This window comes from Melanerpes formicivorus, unplaced genomic scaffold (assembly GCF_026170545.1).
Source record: "Melanerpes formicivorus ecotype bairdi unplaced genomic scaffold, bMelFor1.0.p_v2 SCAF_27, whole genome shotgun sequence".
Classification (NCBI taxonomy): domain Eukaryota; kingdom Metazoa; phylum Chordata; class Aves; order Piciformes; family Picidae; genus Melanerpes; species Melanerpes formicivorus.
This window is the reverse complement of record NW_027142379.1, coordinates 3662417-3677027: the sequence shown is the minus strand read 5'-3', so window position 1 is coordinate 3677027 and position 14611 is coordinate 3662417. Positions and strand designations below refer to the sequence as shown.

The 14611-nt window shown below is 40.1% G+C and overlaps 1 protein-coding gene across 2 annotated transcripts in view; it reads left to right on the top strand.

Moving 5' to 3' along the window:
* Positions 1-14611, top strand: part of TNIP3 (TNFAIP3 interacting protein 3) — a 72046-nt gene that overhangs the window by 40409 nt on the left and 17026 nt on the right. For both annotated transcript variants that reach the window (XM_068153961.1, XM_068153959.1), the window contains 5 exons: positions 882-1010; positions 3700-3813; positions 6603-6728; positions 8123-8281; positions 11640-11700. In XM_068153961.1, coding sequence (XP_068010062.1) covers positions 882-1010; positions 3700-3813; positions 6603-6728; positions 8123-8281; positions 11640-11700 — 589 coding nt within the window. The remainder of the gene's footprint in view (positions 1-881; positions 1011-3699; positions 3814-6602; positions 6729-8122; positions 8282-11639; positions 11701-14611) is intronic.

Below are 14611 nucleotides of genomic sequence, written 5' to 3'. Positions count from 1 at the left end.
AAGTTAACCTGCATAGACATTCAGCCTTAAACCACCAATTTCTTTGCAAATTATATATTCAGCTGGTCAGCAATTCTATTTACTCTCAATTTCTTTACTTTTTGGATGTCATGCAGGGATGCAGGAGATCTACAACTTGACAGAAGCAGCTGCTAAAAGCTGAGATTTTAGAGTGAGCAACAGGGATTGTAACCCCCACGTCAGCAGCTGTTCTTCAAGTACCATCTTGAAAGATCAGTGTGTAAATCCTCTTGCAAATAGAGACATCTACCTGGTAGTTTATTGGGGTGGCAATAGTGTAGGTGTATGTGCTAGGAAGGGTCAGGCTTAAGTCAGTGACAATTGTGATGGGGTCAAAGAAGTAGATTTTTAAGCTTTGGTTGGTAGCTTGATAAAACTTGAGCAGGCTGAGACCTGCCTCAGTCTCTTGTGTAATGGGAAAAGCCCTCACACCACTGAGATGTGGCTTTGTCTTTAAAGTTGTATGACACTGGGAGTGGCTGGGACTCCACCAGCTTAGTCCTGGCTTTAGGTTATGAGTACCTAAGAGGAATTTTGAATAATTACTTATAGGGTACTGACCTGCTTGACCTGCCAACTTTCTCATGTCTTTGTGCAACTGCAGACTGTAAAGAGCAGAGATTTAATCTGGTGTCTTGTCTCTGTCTCATCATGTGGTGAGTGGTCAAAACAATTTCCACAGACTTTATCATATCTGGGTTTAACTAACCATCCACCTTCCTGTTGCCTCACTTCCCAGCTGTGTTTGGGACAACAAAAATGCAGCACATCTGCCAGACAGAAGATATTCTGGAAAATTGTTCGTGCTAAATGGTTCCATCTGCATTTCAGCAGCATCTCTCTGTATTTTTGTATCCCAGAAAGAAATCAAAGTCCTTAGTGAAGCTCTGCTTGAAATAAGGGAAGAGAACAAGCTCCTGAAGCAGCAGAATGCCTCAATGATCAGAAAGAAGGAACACTATGAGTGTGAAATAAGTCGTCTCAATAAGGTATGAAGAAGAGTCAGACACTGATCAGGACCTCTTCCTTTGATTTTAGAGTCTCTGTTGTCAAGCAGTAGCACTATTTTCAATCATGAGTGAACAACCTGTTCATGGTAGCAAACTCACGATCACCATTTGGGAGCTGGAGGAACAAGCTAGAGCTTACTTTAGCTAATGGCTGTGCGTGCTGTTCTTGGTGAGTAGTAAGGTTGCCTTGCAAAAAGAAAAGCTAAAAGAAATTTTGGCTTCCCTTGTGAAAACTCTCTGTATGTCATTATCTAAGCTTTTTCTACATTCTCCCTCATAGTACAACAGGGAAATGGCACAAAGACAGTTTTGTATGCATCCAGTGGAACACTGTGATAAAATTGAGACAGTTTAAAACCTGTTGTTTTATATATATCCTGAGTTTGAGAATAATGGCTTCTCTCACAAGACATGCTGCTCTCTTACTTTTTATATGCATACATACAAGTATTTAGGTATTATCTGTATATGTCTCTTTAGGGAGATTGCCAAAAAATAGCTAAGTGGGATTTCATTTTTTTTTTTAACTGAGTGAAAGCAATAAAAGTAATTTTGTTAAATCAAAAGATCATATAAAGCAGTGGGTGTTTTCTAGCAATTCAGTATTTCATGGTGAACCACAAACACTTCCTGAGGAAATGCACTGCAGTACATCATTGCTGTGTAGCTTTAAGTGATGCACAAGCCATGATGTGCAAAAGTCAGGGCAAAAAAAGGAATGTTGCCATATTAAAGGGTCTGGCAGAACGTGTCATCTCTAGTTCTTTTTGAAAGGCATTCAGAGGATGAGCTCAAAGCCTCAGTGTGAGATTCATTCAAGGTATTGTTTGTAAAGCAACACACTTCAATGTTTTGTTTTGTTGTGAACTATGACAGATGGGTTAATAGACAATTCTTCCAAGTGAAACACCACTTTCATGCAACATGTTTTCCTATGAGTGATTTCCTGATTTTCTGTGTCCTCGCACCCTTCAAATCTCAAATAATGACTGCTGTAAGAGTGCAAGGGGCCTTCTGTGCCCTTTTAAGTCTAGTTCTATGATATTGCAGGTTCAGTGACTTGAAGTTCTTTCAAAACTCTGAAATCAAGCAATTTTTTCCTTAAAAATAAAGCTGTTCTGGAACTGTAATCCTTATTTCATTAGATGCTTTCATCTATTCCAGTTGGACTGAATTTATTCTGGCCAGATGATACACATTTGTTCTTCTGGTAGCAGTGTCAAACACCTCTGCCTCACTCCTCATGTGAAGCAGATCTGGCTCCTTTTGTGAAGCAGAACTTTAATCCAGTGATTGCTCTTGGGGGCATTTGCTCTTTCCCTGTAGCTACAGAGACCAATTGTATTTTCACTAGTGGACAGTTTAACTGAGCTGACCCAGCTCTTTTGGTCTTTTCAAATACAGCTGTGCCTGTTAATACCCATGTATTTTTGTTTTTATCACAGTCAAAGCATCAAGTCTGATCTGGTCTTACTTTGATGTCTGCAGCATAAAAGTGATGTTGCAATACCATAGGAGTTTGCAAGGCTATATTCCAAGATTATTCGCTTTCCTGTGGCTGTTCCCTTCTCCATGATGTAGTTCAACCCAGATTTCTGACTTACTTCATAACTTTGCTGCTCAGTTGTTATTTAAACATAGACTAATAAGCTCTAATATGTTTACTCTGATAACAAAATCTGGAGTTTATGAAAGACATGGTGTTGAAGAGTGCTTTACTTCATCCCATTTCTCAGTTTAGAAGGCAAATCTCTTCAAAATTTCCTCCGAAGCCTAACACACTCTCAAGGTTAGATTAAGAGATTTGTAGGTGCATGGACCAGACCATTTATCCTGTTTGTAGATTTGGAAACCAAGGTAGTGATTTTTTCAATCATAAAGTTACATTTTTAATGTTGAAAAATTTAAATTATTTGTGCTAGAGTAAAAAAAAGCAACAGTGTTGTTAGAGACAAAGAGGGGTAAGAGTGATTTACAAATTACTGCAGTTAAAGGGAGAGCTGGGTGGTACTGTTAAAAAATAACAAAATCCACAAAGAGCTGTGGCAGAAATAGATTGAAAAATAGGAGTAAGATCATTACCAGTGTGGTGTGTGTATTCAGAACTCCCTCTAGTGACGTGCTGTAGAGTCTACATAAATTCTTCTCTGCTCTCAGTAGAAGAAATTCATGCTCTTACTGCAAAAAATGTTTCAGTCAGACTTTACTGTAGTCACATTTTTAGGCCAACTTTGAATATTTCTTTATGATCTTGGGGTTTTTGTTTGCTTGGTTTTGGCCTCATCTGAGTTCAGACACCTGTCTTTATCTTCCGATATTCTGACTGGAAATGGTGTTAATGAATGAGATTTACAGTTGTGATTTTCATAGGTCAGTGCTCGGTAAAGTTATAAGCTAAAAGCAGAGTCCCCCTAAATGACACTGACTCAAATTCATGGATGGAGTGTAGGCACTTTGAAATTGTGGATCTAGTTATGCATTTATGTTCTTCATGGGGTTTATATCCAGTGTATATAATTGAAGCAACTGCGAATGAAAGGGGAACCATCACAAGTCTGACTCACTCTAAGTTATTTAGTTAGAGAGCAAACATTCTAATAATTGAAAACTTTAGGTTTCTTTCACGTGGTGAATCTCTCTTTAGTAACTCTGCTGTTTGACATTGTAGGCCCTTATGGATGCATTGAAAAAGCAACATATGCCTGTCCTTCAAACTTCAGAGAATGGTGACAAGAACAGCCTTGAGGACATGAGAACTCAACTTGAAGTTCTCAGACAGCAGGTAAGAACAACTAGAAGTAAGCCTGAATGAGTTTCATACAGTGTAGTTTTGGTCTTCACCCAAGAATGGTGCCTGGCAGACTTGAAATGCAGAGCTTTTTAAAGGAACCAGTTTATCTGTAGCCCATTCAGATGGTGTTTCCCAAGATGCTGTCATCACAGCAGTGTCCACAAAGTGAAACTGAGTCCTTGCAAAAAACTGAAAGAAGGACTGGTGGGGAACTTGAGGCAGCAGAATGGCCCTTCTGACTCTTGGAAACACCCTGCCAGCTCTCTGCTGAATTTCATTCAGAGGGACTGCTAACCTTAATGAGTTACTGATTGTGTATTCTGCTCATTTTTTTCTTATACATTGGAAGTTCAGTGAGTTCTCTAAGAATCTTAGTCTTGGAAAACTAGAGGGTCAGCATTACAGTTTTTCCAAGTGTGAGGCAAAACCTTTGCATCCATAACTTGCATACTGATCACTACAGAGGAGTGTATTTATTTTATTATCTTATTTTTGTTCTCAGCTATTCAAGTGCTTTGTGCACTCTTTTTCCTTTCCACAGGAGGGAATCTGCTCAAAAGCATGATACTTTTTAGATAATTTCATGTTTTAGGACAGGGTTATGGTTAACATTATTGACACACAAGTGGATGTGATCAGAATGGGAATTTTATTCAGTGGGAATAAAATACTTGTTTCTGTCACGTTTGACAGCAGAGCCAGATTTTGCTCACTAATGTAATGCTTGCCACATGCTGGAGAATAAAATCCTGCACTTGATTGTACAGTAATGAGTTATTTCATTCTACACAATAAAATAGAGTAAATCAATTTTTTTTTCCAGAATTCTCATGGGGTATCCATTTTATGAATGTCTTTTTCTAGTTGTATAAATCAGTACTGTGACTCCAGACTTCCTTCTGCACAAAATGGAGCAGGAGGCTCTAACTGTATGGAGGAGGGACTCTTGGGGCAAACAGCGACGTGACAGTCTCACCAGAGCTTGTCTGTCATCAGCCCATCACTGACCAAGACAGAAGAGATGAAGGGATTCATTCATTGAGAGGGTCCCCCCCTTTCTCAGGCAACAGAATATATGGCAAAACTGACAAAGCAGTTTCCCTTGCAGCTTCAGCAGATTATACAGCTGAGGAGTGGGTGGGAGGTGGGACAGCAGAGTAGAATCAGGAGAGAAGAAACGAGGAAATACTGAGGAGAGAGGAGTGCAGATGGACAGGGATACTGAGGAGAGAAGAGTGTAGATGAACAGTACAAGAGATCTAGATTTGTGTGACAACTTTTCCTCTGCTTCAGAGGATCAGGGGTGTGCATGGCCAAGTCCCCATAATGCCACACAAAGCCTTTGTACCTTTTATGCAGCGTTGTTCAGGAAGAGGATATATCCAGAGGGTGACCATCAGGTCTGAAAAAAGCCTTGCAGAGATTAGCTACAACAGGCAAGTTGTGAAAATATTTTATTGAGCCTCATGTTGACTTTTCTTTCACTGAGGCAGTAACATATCCTCGGTCCTCTTGTGAAGTCATAGTGTTGCTGCCTACAAAAAGGAAAATGGATCTGTACACCAGGCAGGGCATGAGCCCCAAGTTCTTTGGACATAGACTGTCAGCAGGTTTTAGTGACCAAACAAGAGACTGTAACAGGGCTTCTGAAAGTTCTGGTGGTGGTTCCCACTCCAACATCCTTTTGCTGGTAATTTGTCAGTAGAAGTGCTACCAAACTCCAGCGTCGTACCAGGTGGATACCTGCCCCTTAGCTGAAGAACTAAACTGGCCAGCTTATCACCAGTTCATGCATGGATTTGCATTTTGCTTCGCTCCCTGTGCCTGGGGTGGTTAGATATTTTTTAATGGCATGATGCAGTATGATTCCTGGCAATGTAAAAAGATCTAAACACATGGGTGAATTCTTTTTGTTCAGACACATTTTGTAACATCGGGGGCACAACAACCTCTTACAGTTTTGGTTTTTTTCCCCAGTGCTACAGCCAAAGTCTAAATTCCTTGACAGTCTTGACTAGTTCAGGTCTTCTGGTCATTAATATGTGACCTCAGCTCTAAATACTATCATTTATTCTGCACAGATGAGTCCTTTGGGCCACACCTTGGATAGACAGGTAGTACAGTAGGTAAGGTAAAGCTGCAGAAAGCTATGAAAAAGTGAGGCAGGCTCAAGGCCACTGATATTCAGTGTGCTATAACAAGGCAGGATATTATTTGATGATAGTGGCTCATCATTAGGGTAGAGAAGGTGATAATGTTCTGTCAAACTGTGTGCAAGAAGTCAGGTTTTGATGCTATGCCAGCATCTCCATGAAGATTGTAACTGCTCCCATCTGAGATAACAGGGCAGAGTTAAGTCTTCCAACCTAAACCACTCTATGGTTTTATAATTGTGATGACTGAAAACTCGAAAAATGTTAGTAAAATGTTTGTTCTGCTAACGTTTATCCCTTAAAAGAATAAATGTCTTTAGTATTTGCTATCTTATTTATAACATTTAAAACTGATATCTGCCAGTTACCCTTTTAAGCTACAAGGGTCTATGAATTCTGCAGCTGTGGACTGTCTTGACTGACAAGTTCCACTGGAGAGTAGCCATTGCTTGTGATTTGGTATTGGCCATAAAAAAGATGAGGGAAACTTGGTTGCGGGATTCTAAGGGGAGGGAGCCCTCTAGAATGTACCCAACTTCTTGGCCACTGTTTAAAAACAACAAAGTAGATGAAAACTCCCATTGAGGCTCTGCTGAAATTGACATAATTTGGTCATAATGATTGCAGGTACAAATATATGAAGAAGATTTCAGAAAGGAGAGGTCTGACAGAGAAAGACTTAGTGAGGAGAAAGAAGCATTGCAGAAAATTAACAAGAGATTACAGTCTCAACTGAATAAACTCAACTCTCAGGTATGAGTCAAAATTAAGTTACCATTGCCAGCACATGTGTATTTTATTTTTATTTTCTCACTTTCTACACAACCCAAAACTTTCTGGCTTCCATTAATTGATGTTGGATTTTATATGGGGTCACCACCTGGGATGAAATCATTCTGAAGTAATGCACTAAGAAGATGAGAAATGATTTGATGTGACTTCCACATTAAGTAGATGAAGGGAGTATTTGTTGCAAAAACTCTTCAAACATATCTTAAAATGGAGCAGGGGAGAACTATTCTATTCTATTGCCAATTGTTTCACTGGCACTTGATATAAGACTTGTAACATCAAACCAACTTTTGAAATAAAAAGCTTCTGTAATTAATCCTGACCTCTGCAGTGGAATTACAGAGCTCTCTTAATATCACTGAGGAAAAAAAACTGTCTCCATCCAAATTAGCTGAGCAGCCTCTGCAATATTTTTTTCTTGCAACACCCTTTTATTTCTTGACAGTAGTGTCTTTACTCTGGTCACAGACATTCAGGAAGCCATAGTAAAATCACAACATGCAAAACTCTGAGCTTTCTCAATCCCCATTTAAAAATGATGAAATTTTGTGGTTTCCTGTCTTGACAAAATATTTCAATATCTTCAAAGAATAGCCAATTGCCAGAATGTCCTGTGATGATTTATTGCCCTCCCCAACCTTGTTGTGAAACAAATTTCAGTCTTGGCTTATTCTTGCCCAACCCATGCATTGACACTAGTAGAGTCTTGCTGTAATACCAGAGGCAAGGTGCTGTCAAGCACCTCTCTGCCCCTTGACTTCAGCAGGAGTGGGGAGCAAATTGAGTGTCCTGGGTCATGTTGGGCATTGCTGCAGTAGGGCCCCAGACTTGTCAGTCCTTTTATGGGTACTTGGAATCATTTCAAGCAATGCTATAGGGAATGAATGCCATGATTTGCATCCCAGATATATAGAAATATCTTGGACAAGTGGCATTGTAGCATTGCATGAAATATCTGTCAGGTGTACTTCCCTCACCCACCAGCTCCCTCCTGAGCAATTCAGTAAGATAAAGCAAAGTTTTTGTAGAAGACAGAGTACTCAGAGTCCCATCCTCCTGTATATTTTTGCACTGTCTAGAAACTGTAAAAGACTACGTGTTGCACAGCCCCAACTGGCGAATGGACACAAGAACCTCTCACAGCCATGAGTGTAGAGAGCACAAGTCAGCTTTCTTAAAGAATTTTTAAAGTCATAAGCAGCTTGAAGGGGCTTAAATGAGCAGCATTGTGACCTGTGCTGAGAGAGGAGGGTTTCTTCCCCATGGCTTTTTGCTGATGAATTCATATGTGACTATTCACTTGGTCATTGGACCCCACTGCTCATGTAATTCTTGCTTTGCTTATTTTTTGACAGACCAAAGACCTCTCGTTGCAGTCTGAGAGGTCCAGCTACCCACCTCCCCTCTTCATCTCACCATGTGCTAATCATGGGAGTTGTGGGTTGGTTCTTCACTACCAAGATCCTCAAGTACATCAAGCGTCTCGCAGGGCTCCTGAGCACCAACCGCACTCAGTAAGGTTCCTACCATCTCCTGTTTCTCAAGGGCACTGACTCTCATGGCATCACATGGGAGAATCTATCTCTGAGCCATCCTCACCAGCAACTGTCTCTGTTGTTTCCCAATTTGTTACCAGTTCCAGATCAAGATTTTGTACCGGTTTTAGAACTCACCCTAGGTCTGGAACAGCTTGAAGATCTCTATATGGCCTCTGCCCTTGCTATCTAGCCCAAAATGCTGATTTCCTCAGTAGTTGTGTTCTTTCCTTCTTTGCTGATCCAGTGTCTTTGATACTGAGTTGCACAGTGTGCTGCCGTGTGCAAATTAAAAACTAACAGAAATCTCTGCACAGAGAGGAAAAAGGGCAGCAATTTAAATAAGTGGTTGATGAGATATGCTTGAAGTATATACTCTTAGAAATTTTAAATTTACTTTGGCAAATACTATTTATCTACAATACCCCTAAGAAGAAAAAGGGGTTTAAAATACATTTGCTTTCAATGATACTGGTGGTCATCCCTTCATTAAAATAATAAGGTTGGTTGATTGGACTCTTGCTTATTTCTTAGATTAATTTACTTCCACAGCACAGATTCAAAGCCCAGTCTAGCTGTATAGTTACATGAATTCATAACTGTGGGTTTGCTCTCTGGAGCCCATTTCTGGACCTCCAAAAAAATAGGAGTGACAAAAATGAGAATGTCACCAGGGTCAGCATTATTCTGGTCTCTTCTCCCTATTCTGTCTGAGAAAGCTTGTTGACTAGCATGTCTTATTGCCATGTCTTGTGCTGGCTATTTCTTTCTCTTGCCATTTGGAAGACACTTTTCTTCTTCACTCAGCTTCTGAATTCATAGGTAAGAGAACTGTCGTACTATTGGGCAATAACAGTGCAGCCAGCCTGCACAGTCCTAGGTTCCCTGGATGCTTGCTGGGGCAGGCAGGCAAACTATCAGCAGGACTCACAATGTTGCTCTTCAATTGTAAGGGCAAAATCCCTGATGCTGTTGTTTGTGCCCAGTAGTATCTCCTCTCTGGTACACTGCTGTAAAACTGGGATTATGTGAGAAATATGGTTCCTCTCCAGGTGAGACAGTCTAGCTGTGAATGCTTTAGAATTGCAATTTTCCCAAGCAAGCCAATGTATTGCAAATAAATAAATACAATAAATCAGCAGAAGTAGAAGTTATATCTGAGCGTGGCTCACAAAATGGGAAACTTACTTGTTTTTTCCTGGCACGCAGCAGGGACCTGTCTTCCTCAGCATGAAGAAGAATAACTTTGCATTAGAGCAGGTTATATGAGGGGGAGTAATCCATTTCAAGGCAAATATTGCTTCAAAGAAGGATGTTTTGGAAGTGCCTTGGGTTATCTGAGTGGGTTGTGCTTGTTCACATCGAGTGAGAACACATTTAAACATGGCGAGTGTCATTCTAAATACACAATACGTGTTTCTGGTTATAAAGCTGTCACACCTGGAAAGATGCTCATTATTTCAGGAATTATAGCTGAATGTTTTGCAAAACACATACAAGGCTTTCAGACTAGAAATCAAACGGAAAAGCTGTGGTCAAACAAGTAATTTCTGTGCTTTGGGAGTGTGCTTATCTGCCTATTTATCAGAGTTGTAAGTATTGCAGAATGTTTTTTACTGCAATTTGGATGCTGTCCCAGATTATTTTGGCTCTTCTCCCTGAACTTTCATCGTCTGGGTTTCTAATTCTGCACGGGATCACTGGGTTTACAACTTTGCCATTCCTGCTGGAGCACTGGGGTCATTTTGACTGGTTGCTTTGGAACTCCCAGTTTCATTCTGAGTTTTCTTTGAAATTCTTTGTCTATGTGATTGCAGCATTGCTGCTCTGAGCTTTTGATACCTCCCTGAGCAATTTGTTTAGCAATGAAGAAAGGTGTTAGAATTTAATGAGTATCCTGAGTTAAAGTATGTAATCCTGTGTGTTTAGTCTGTGCTTTTGCTTTTTTAGTTCCTTTTTATATTTTGCACTTTTTTCATTCCTTTTCCATTGTTAGGAGAAACATTTTGTTTAGTCTGACATGAAATTCGCCTAGTTTTGAAACTTATTCAAGTTTGCTTAGTGTAAGTAGGTATGAAAGAGAAGAGTAGAACAGAGGGCAGTAAATTCAACAGAAACTCAAAACCCAAATATAAATTAGTGTATTTTGAGCTATTGGTGGAAAAACTACCTGTGCTTAAAGCAAAGTGGAGTCTTGCTTTGTATCAAAGCCTATTTCATTTGGCCATAAGCACAGAATTAGCTAAAATTTCTGGGGATGGTAAAATTTGAGTGAAAATAGGGTAATTCCTTTTTCCTGACTGTATGAGATTGAGTGCTTCTATGTTACTATGAATGACAGTTAAATCTGCTTTCTGTATTTACAGCTTCATCCTGCCATCTCAGTTTAAGCAAAACTTTACAAGTCTGTGACATTTCTTCCCTACAAGTTGAAGTCTGTAAGAGCCTTTTTGGGATGACTCAGGATCTTGTCAGAGTAATTTCTGCAAAACAAGAATTATTTTCCCAGTTTAACTAATTTGAAGCAGTAATCATGTGGAATTTGACAACTCTCTGTGTACTACTTGAAGCAGATAGACAGTTTAATACAGCTTGAACTGAAATGTTGGGTCCCAAAATTGTTTCCTCTAGTGGTAATTTGCTGCTCGTTTGCCATGGTGTGTGGTATAAACTACAGTGCAGTTTTTCTTCCCTCCAGGATTTCCCTAGACAAAGAAACCTGCATGTTCATAACCTTCCCAATACTTCCTCTTGCAAGAAATATGAGAATTGTCCCTTTCCCACAGTATTTTCAAGAAGTTACTTGATAACAGCTAATGTTATGGTAACACTACTGCTAACCTGTGGGGAAGGGAGGAAGGGAGAGAACTTTATTAAAGTGGTTATTGCTGTCACACTGAAAAGTGTTACAGACATTGCAGGTATTCAGCCTGAACAGTTTTACCTGTCAGGTCAGTGTATGCCAGGTTTCGCTGGGGTTCTTTAGTATGGAGAATGTGATGCTTGTTAGTATCTTCTGGTGCACTTTACTCCTTATCTCTTTTAAAATGTGACTTGTTTCTGCTAATGTTTCTTTCAATGTGTGGGATCTAGAAAGGTTTACACAGATATTTCTGAGTGCAGGATCTAAACCACACATCATAAAAAAAGGAAGCAAGCTGAAAGGCTCGATCAGTGGACATGTAAAGCTGAATAGATTTTTTGGGGGGTAAACTACTTTTGTATGACTAATAAAAAACTTCACAGCACAATTATAGTTTTATCATGTCACTGCTCTTTTGTTTGAAGTGTCTATGAAGTCCATATTGCTGTAATAATGTTTTATTGTTCTGTGCAGCCAGACTATCAGTGGTATGTTCCTGACCAGTTTCCGCCAGATGTGCAGCACAAGGCAAATGGTAAGACAACAGCTGTACAGAGTGTATTTTAAATGTACTTTTTTTTTAGATGGGGGCCTTGGAGGGATGTAGAGTAAACTTCCCAATTTATCTGTTGAGTGCTTATGTGACAGCTTTGCCTCAGAGAGCCAAGGCTGGTGTATGTGCAACACAGGTGAGGTTGCTAGTGTAATACTATCTACATTACAGCTTTCAGCTTCATTGCAGTCCATAAAACATCTCTACTGCACATAATAGAATCACACGTTTGCCTCATTAGACACTTAGTGATAGTACTAAGGAAAAGACATCCTCAGAGTTGTCATCAGAGCTTCTGTTGTGCCAGCTAAGAGAACTTTTAGTAATGTGCCAAACCTGGAGGCTGAGATGGGGCAGGTTTTAGAAGCCTTGGTAACAAAGTACAGACTTTAGGATGTTGTTTCACCTTAAAGGCAAAATGCTCATTGCTGTACTCTGATAGTTCAAGGTACCAATAAAATCATTTGAAAGGACAAAGTTAATTAGTTGCCAGAGTGTCAGTGCAAACTATCTTTTGGAAAACCAGAAGGAGTACTTAATTTAATATTTGTATTTGAAATAATTTGAAATCATGACAAGTTCCTGGGGGTTTCAAAGTAGTTGTTTTAGGCCACTCAAAAGATGGATACCAGAAACCGCAAGGATGAAGGGATGTTGTTCTGGATGGCCTCTGCTCCTCTGGATCTTCTCCTTCAGAAACTCCCCTAAACCACCTCTTTTCTTGCAGCAGTGGTTGAGAATTATTTGTTTTGTGTTTTGGCTGATTCTCATGCCTCATGGCCCCTTTGTAGCAATACAGTCTCAGATGAGTGATAACATTGGCCTGTGTTTGCTGGTCTGCACTGTAGCAGAACGTGTGCTTCATGTGTCTGCCATTTCAGGGTGGGAGTGGGCTGGCAGGGGCTCAGCACCAAAAGCTGGTTGGTAACATCTAGAAGATGGCTACAGAGGAACTGTTCTGTTGTTTATTGTCATCCACATTTGCACAGAAGAGAGGATAGAGTGGGAATAGCTTGCTGAAATGGAGGATGAGCTCCCCCTAATTACATGGTAACTGTTTGGAGCGTTCTGATGTGGTTGTAGGGAAAGTAGTGCTGTGACTGCAAGAGAGGACATGAGATTAATTTTGTAGTTCCTCCCACTTCAACTCAAAGTGATTTACTGTACCAGAGAATATAGGGAGGATGTTTATAACTGCGAATGAAACAAGTCCAACCACCAACCACAGCTGTGGTCCAGGGATCTGAAGAAAGAGGGTTCTTCTTTTACCCTGCTTGATTCTATGACTTGACTTTTGACTCCCTGAAAAAAAAATAATTCAAAAATCCCTCTTTCTATTTCTGTTCCTTGTCCAGAACATCTGAATACCTCCTTCTCAGTAGGACAGTGAGTAGGATACTGGGAGGCTTTTCCCTTCCTTTTTCCCTTCAGTCTTCACAAAGAGGAATTCTTAAGGAGTCCCATCATAGCACTGTGTAGGATGTCTGTTTTAAGATCTTTGGGGCTCTTACTCTTTTTATCTTGGCTGATAAAACAAAGATTATTTTGTTAGCCTTTGATCACAGAGAAATCCAGCTTCTATCAATTAAAAGGCACTAGTCTGGCTTTATGCATTATATGTAGTCACCTGTATTAAATCTGCACTTAAGTGTTTTGAGAAAGGTTTCAAAGATAGAAATGTGGTGATGAAAGTATTCTTGATGTTCCAACTTCTTTGTTCTCTTTTGTACCGGTGCTAATTACAGTGCTGGGTTTAAATGAGCTACTATGTGCAGCAGCACTTCCGAGTGAAGAGACTCTAGCTAAAGGGAGCTGCTCAGATAAAAGCTATGAAATATCCTTTCCTCAAAGGTCACAATAAAGTGAGAAGGGAAGTGTGGGAAGTTAAGTGTTGGCTGGCAGGTAGAGATTAAGGAGGAAGATGATGAGATGAGAAGTTACCTTATTTGACCAGCAATGTGTTTCCTGCCCACCTCTGGGCTGGTCCCACCCCAGGTACTTTGCAGTGCAGAAAACCTGGTTCTAAACTGTGCTTCACTTCTTCCAGCTTAGCCTTGTTGGACCAGCAGTGATGCATTTGGAGGCACATTAGCTCGTAAGTTTGTCCATACTCTTTCACTCTGTGTTCCAGGGACTGGTTTCCAATCTTTTTGTTCTTGCTTGTGATTTTTTTGGTTTTGTTATGATTTTATTTCTGTTTAAGGAGCAAGGCAGAAGGATTTCCAGCAAGTGTACTTAGTGTCACTTTATTTGGCAAGTGATGTTGACTTCCTTCCTTCTCCAACTGTGCAGAATTGAAAAGGCAGTTAAAAAAAAAAATTTCTTTTTGGAGAATTTTCCTGAACCCAAGTTTATAATGAAAAATTGTCTGGAAAAGAGGTTTATTGCTCAAAGTTTACTCAGAGCAAGAACCCTTTTGCATGCCACAACTGCTGGCACATATTGCCTTTTTCACTTCCAAAATTGATCTTACTGTATTGGTTTTCTTAGCAGAAAGATTCTTGGTGCATGTATTTCAGACCTCCAGTTACCCCTTCAGAACTTAAGATTTAATTACTGAGTTAATCTGACCTAAACTGTACACTTTTATTTTTGGATCCAGTTAAGCCAGCCACAGGGAGTAGCCCTTCACCTACCTCTCAGTTCAAGAGGTAGCTCTGGAGGATTGTGGGAGAGGTGAGAGCAGCTGGTTACCACCTTGTCCTGGCACACCTAGGGATAGCAGAAATCAACTTGCAAAGCCCTAAAGATGCCCAGATGAGCAGAAGAAGCAGCATGACACATCTGCTTACTTTCAGTATAGTATCATCTCTTGTTCCCTTCCACACTCTGCTGCTTTCCAGATTGTTGCCCTCGAGGTACCTACTTTGCTGCTAATGTTGTTATAATTACA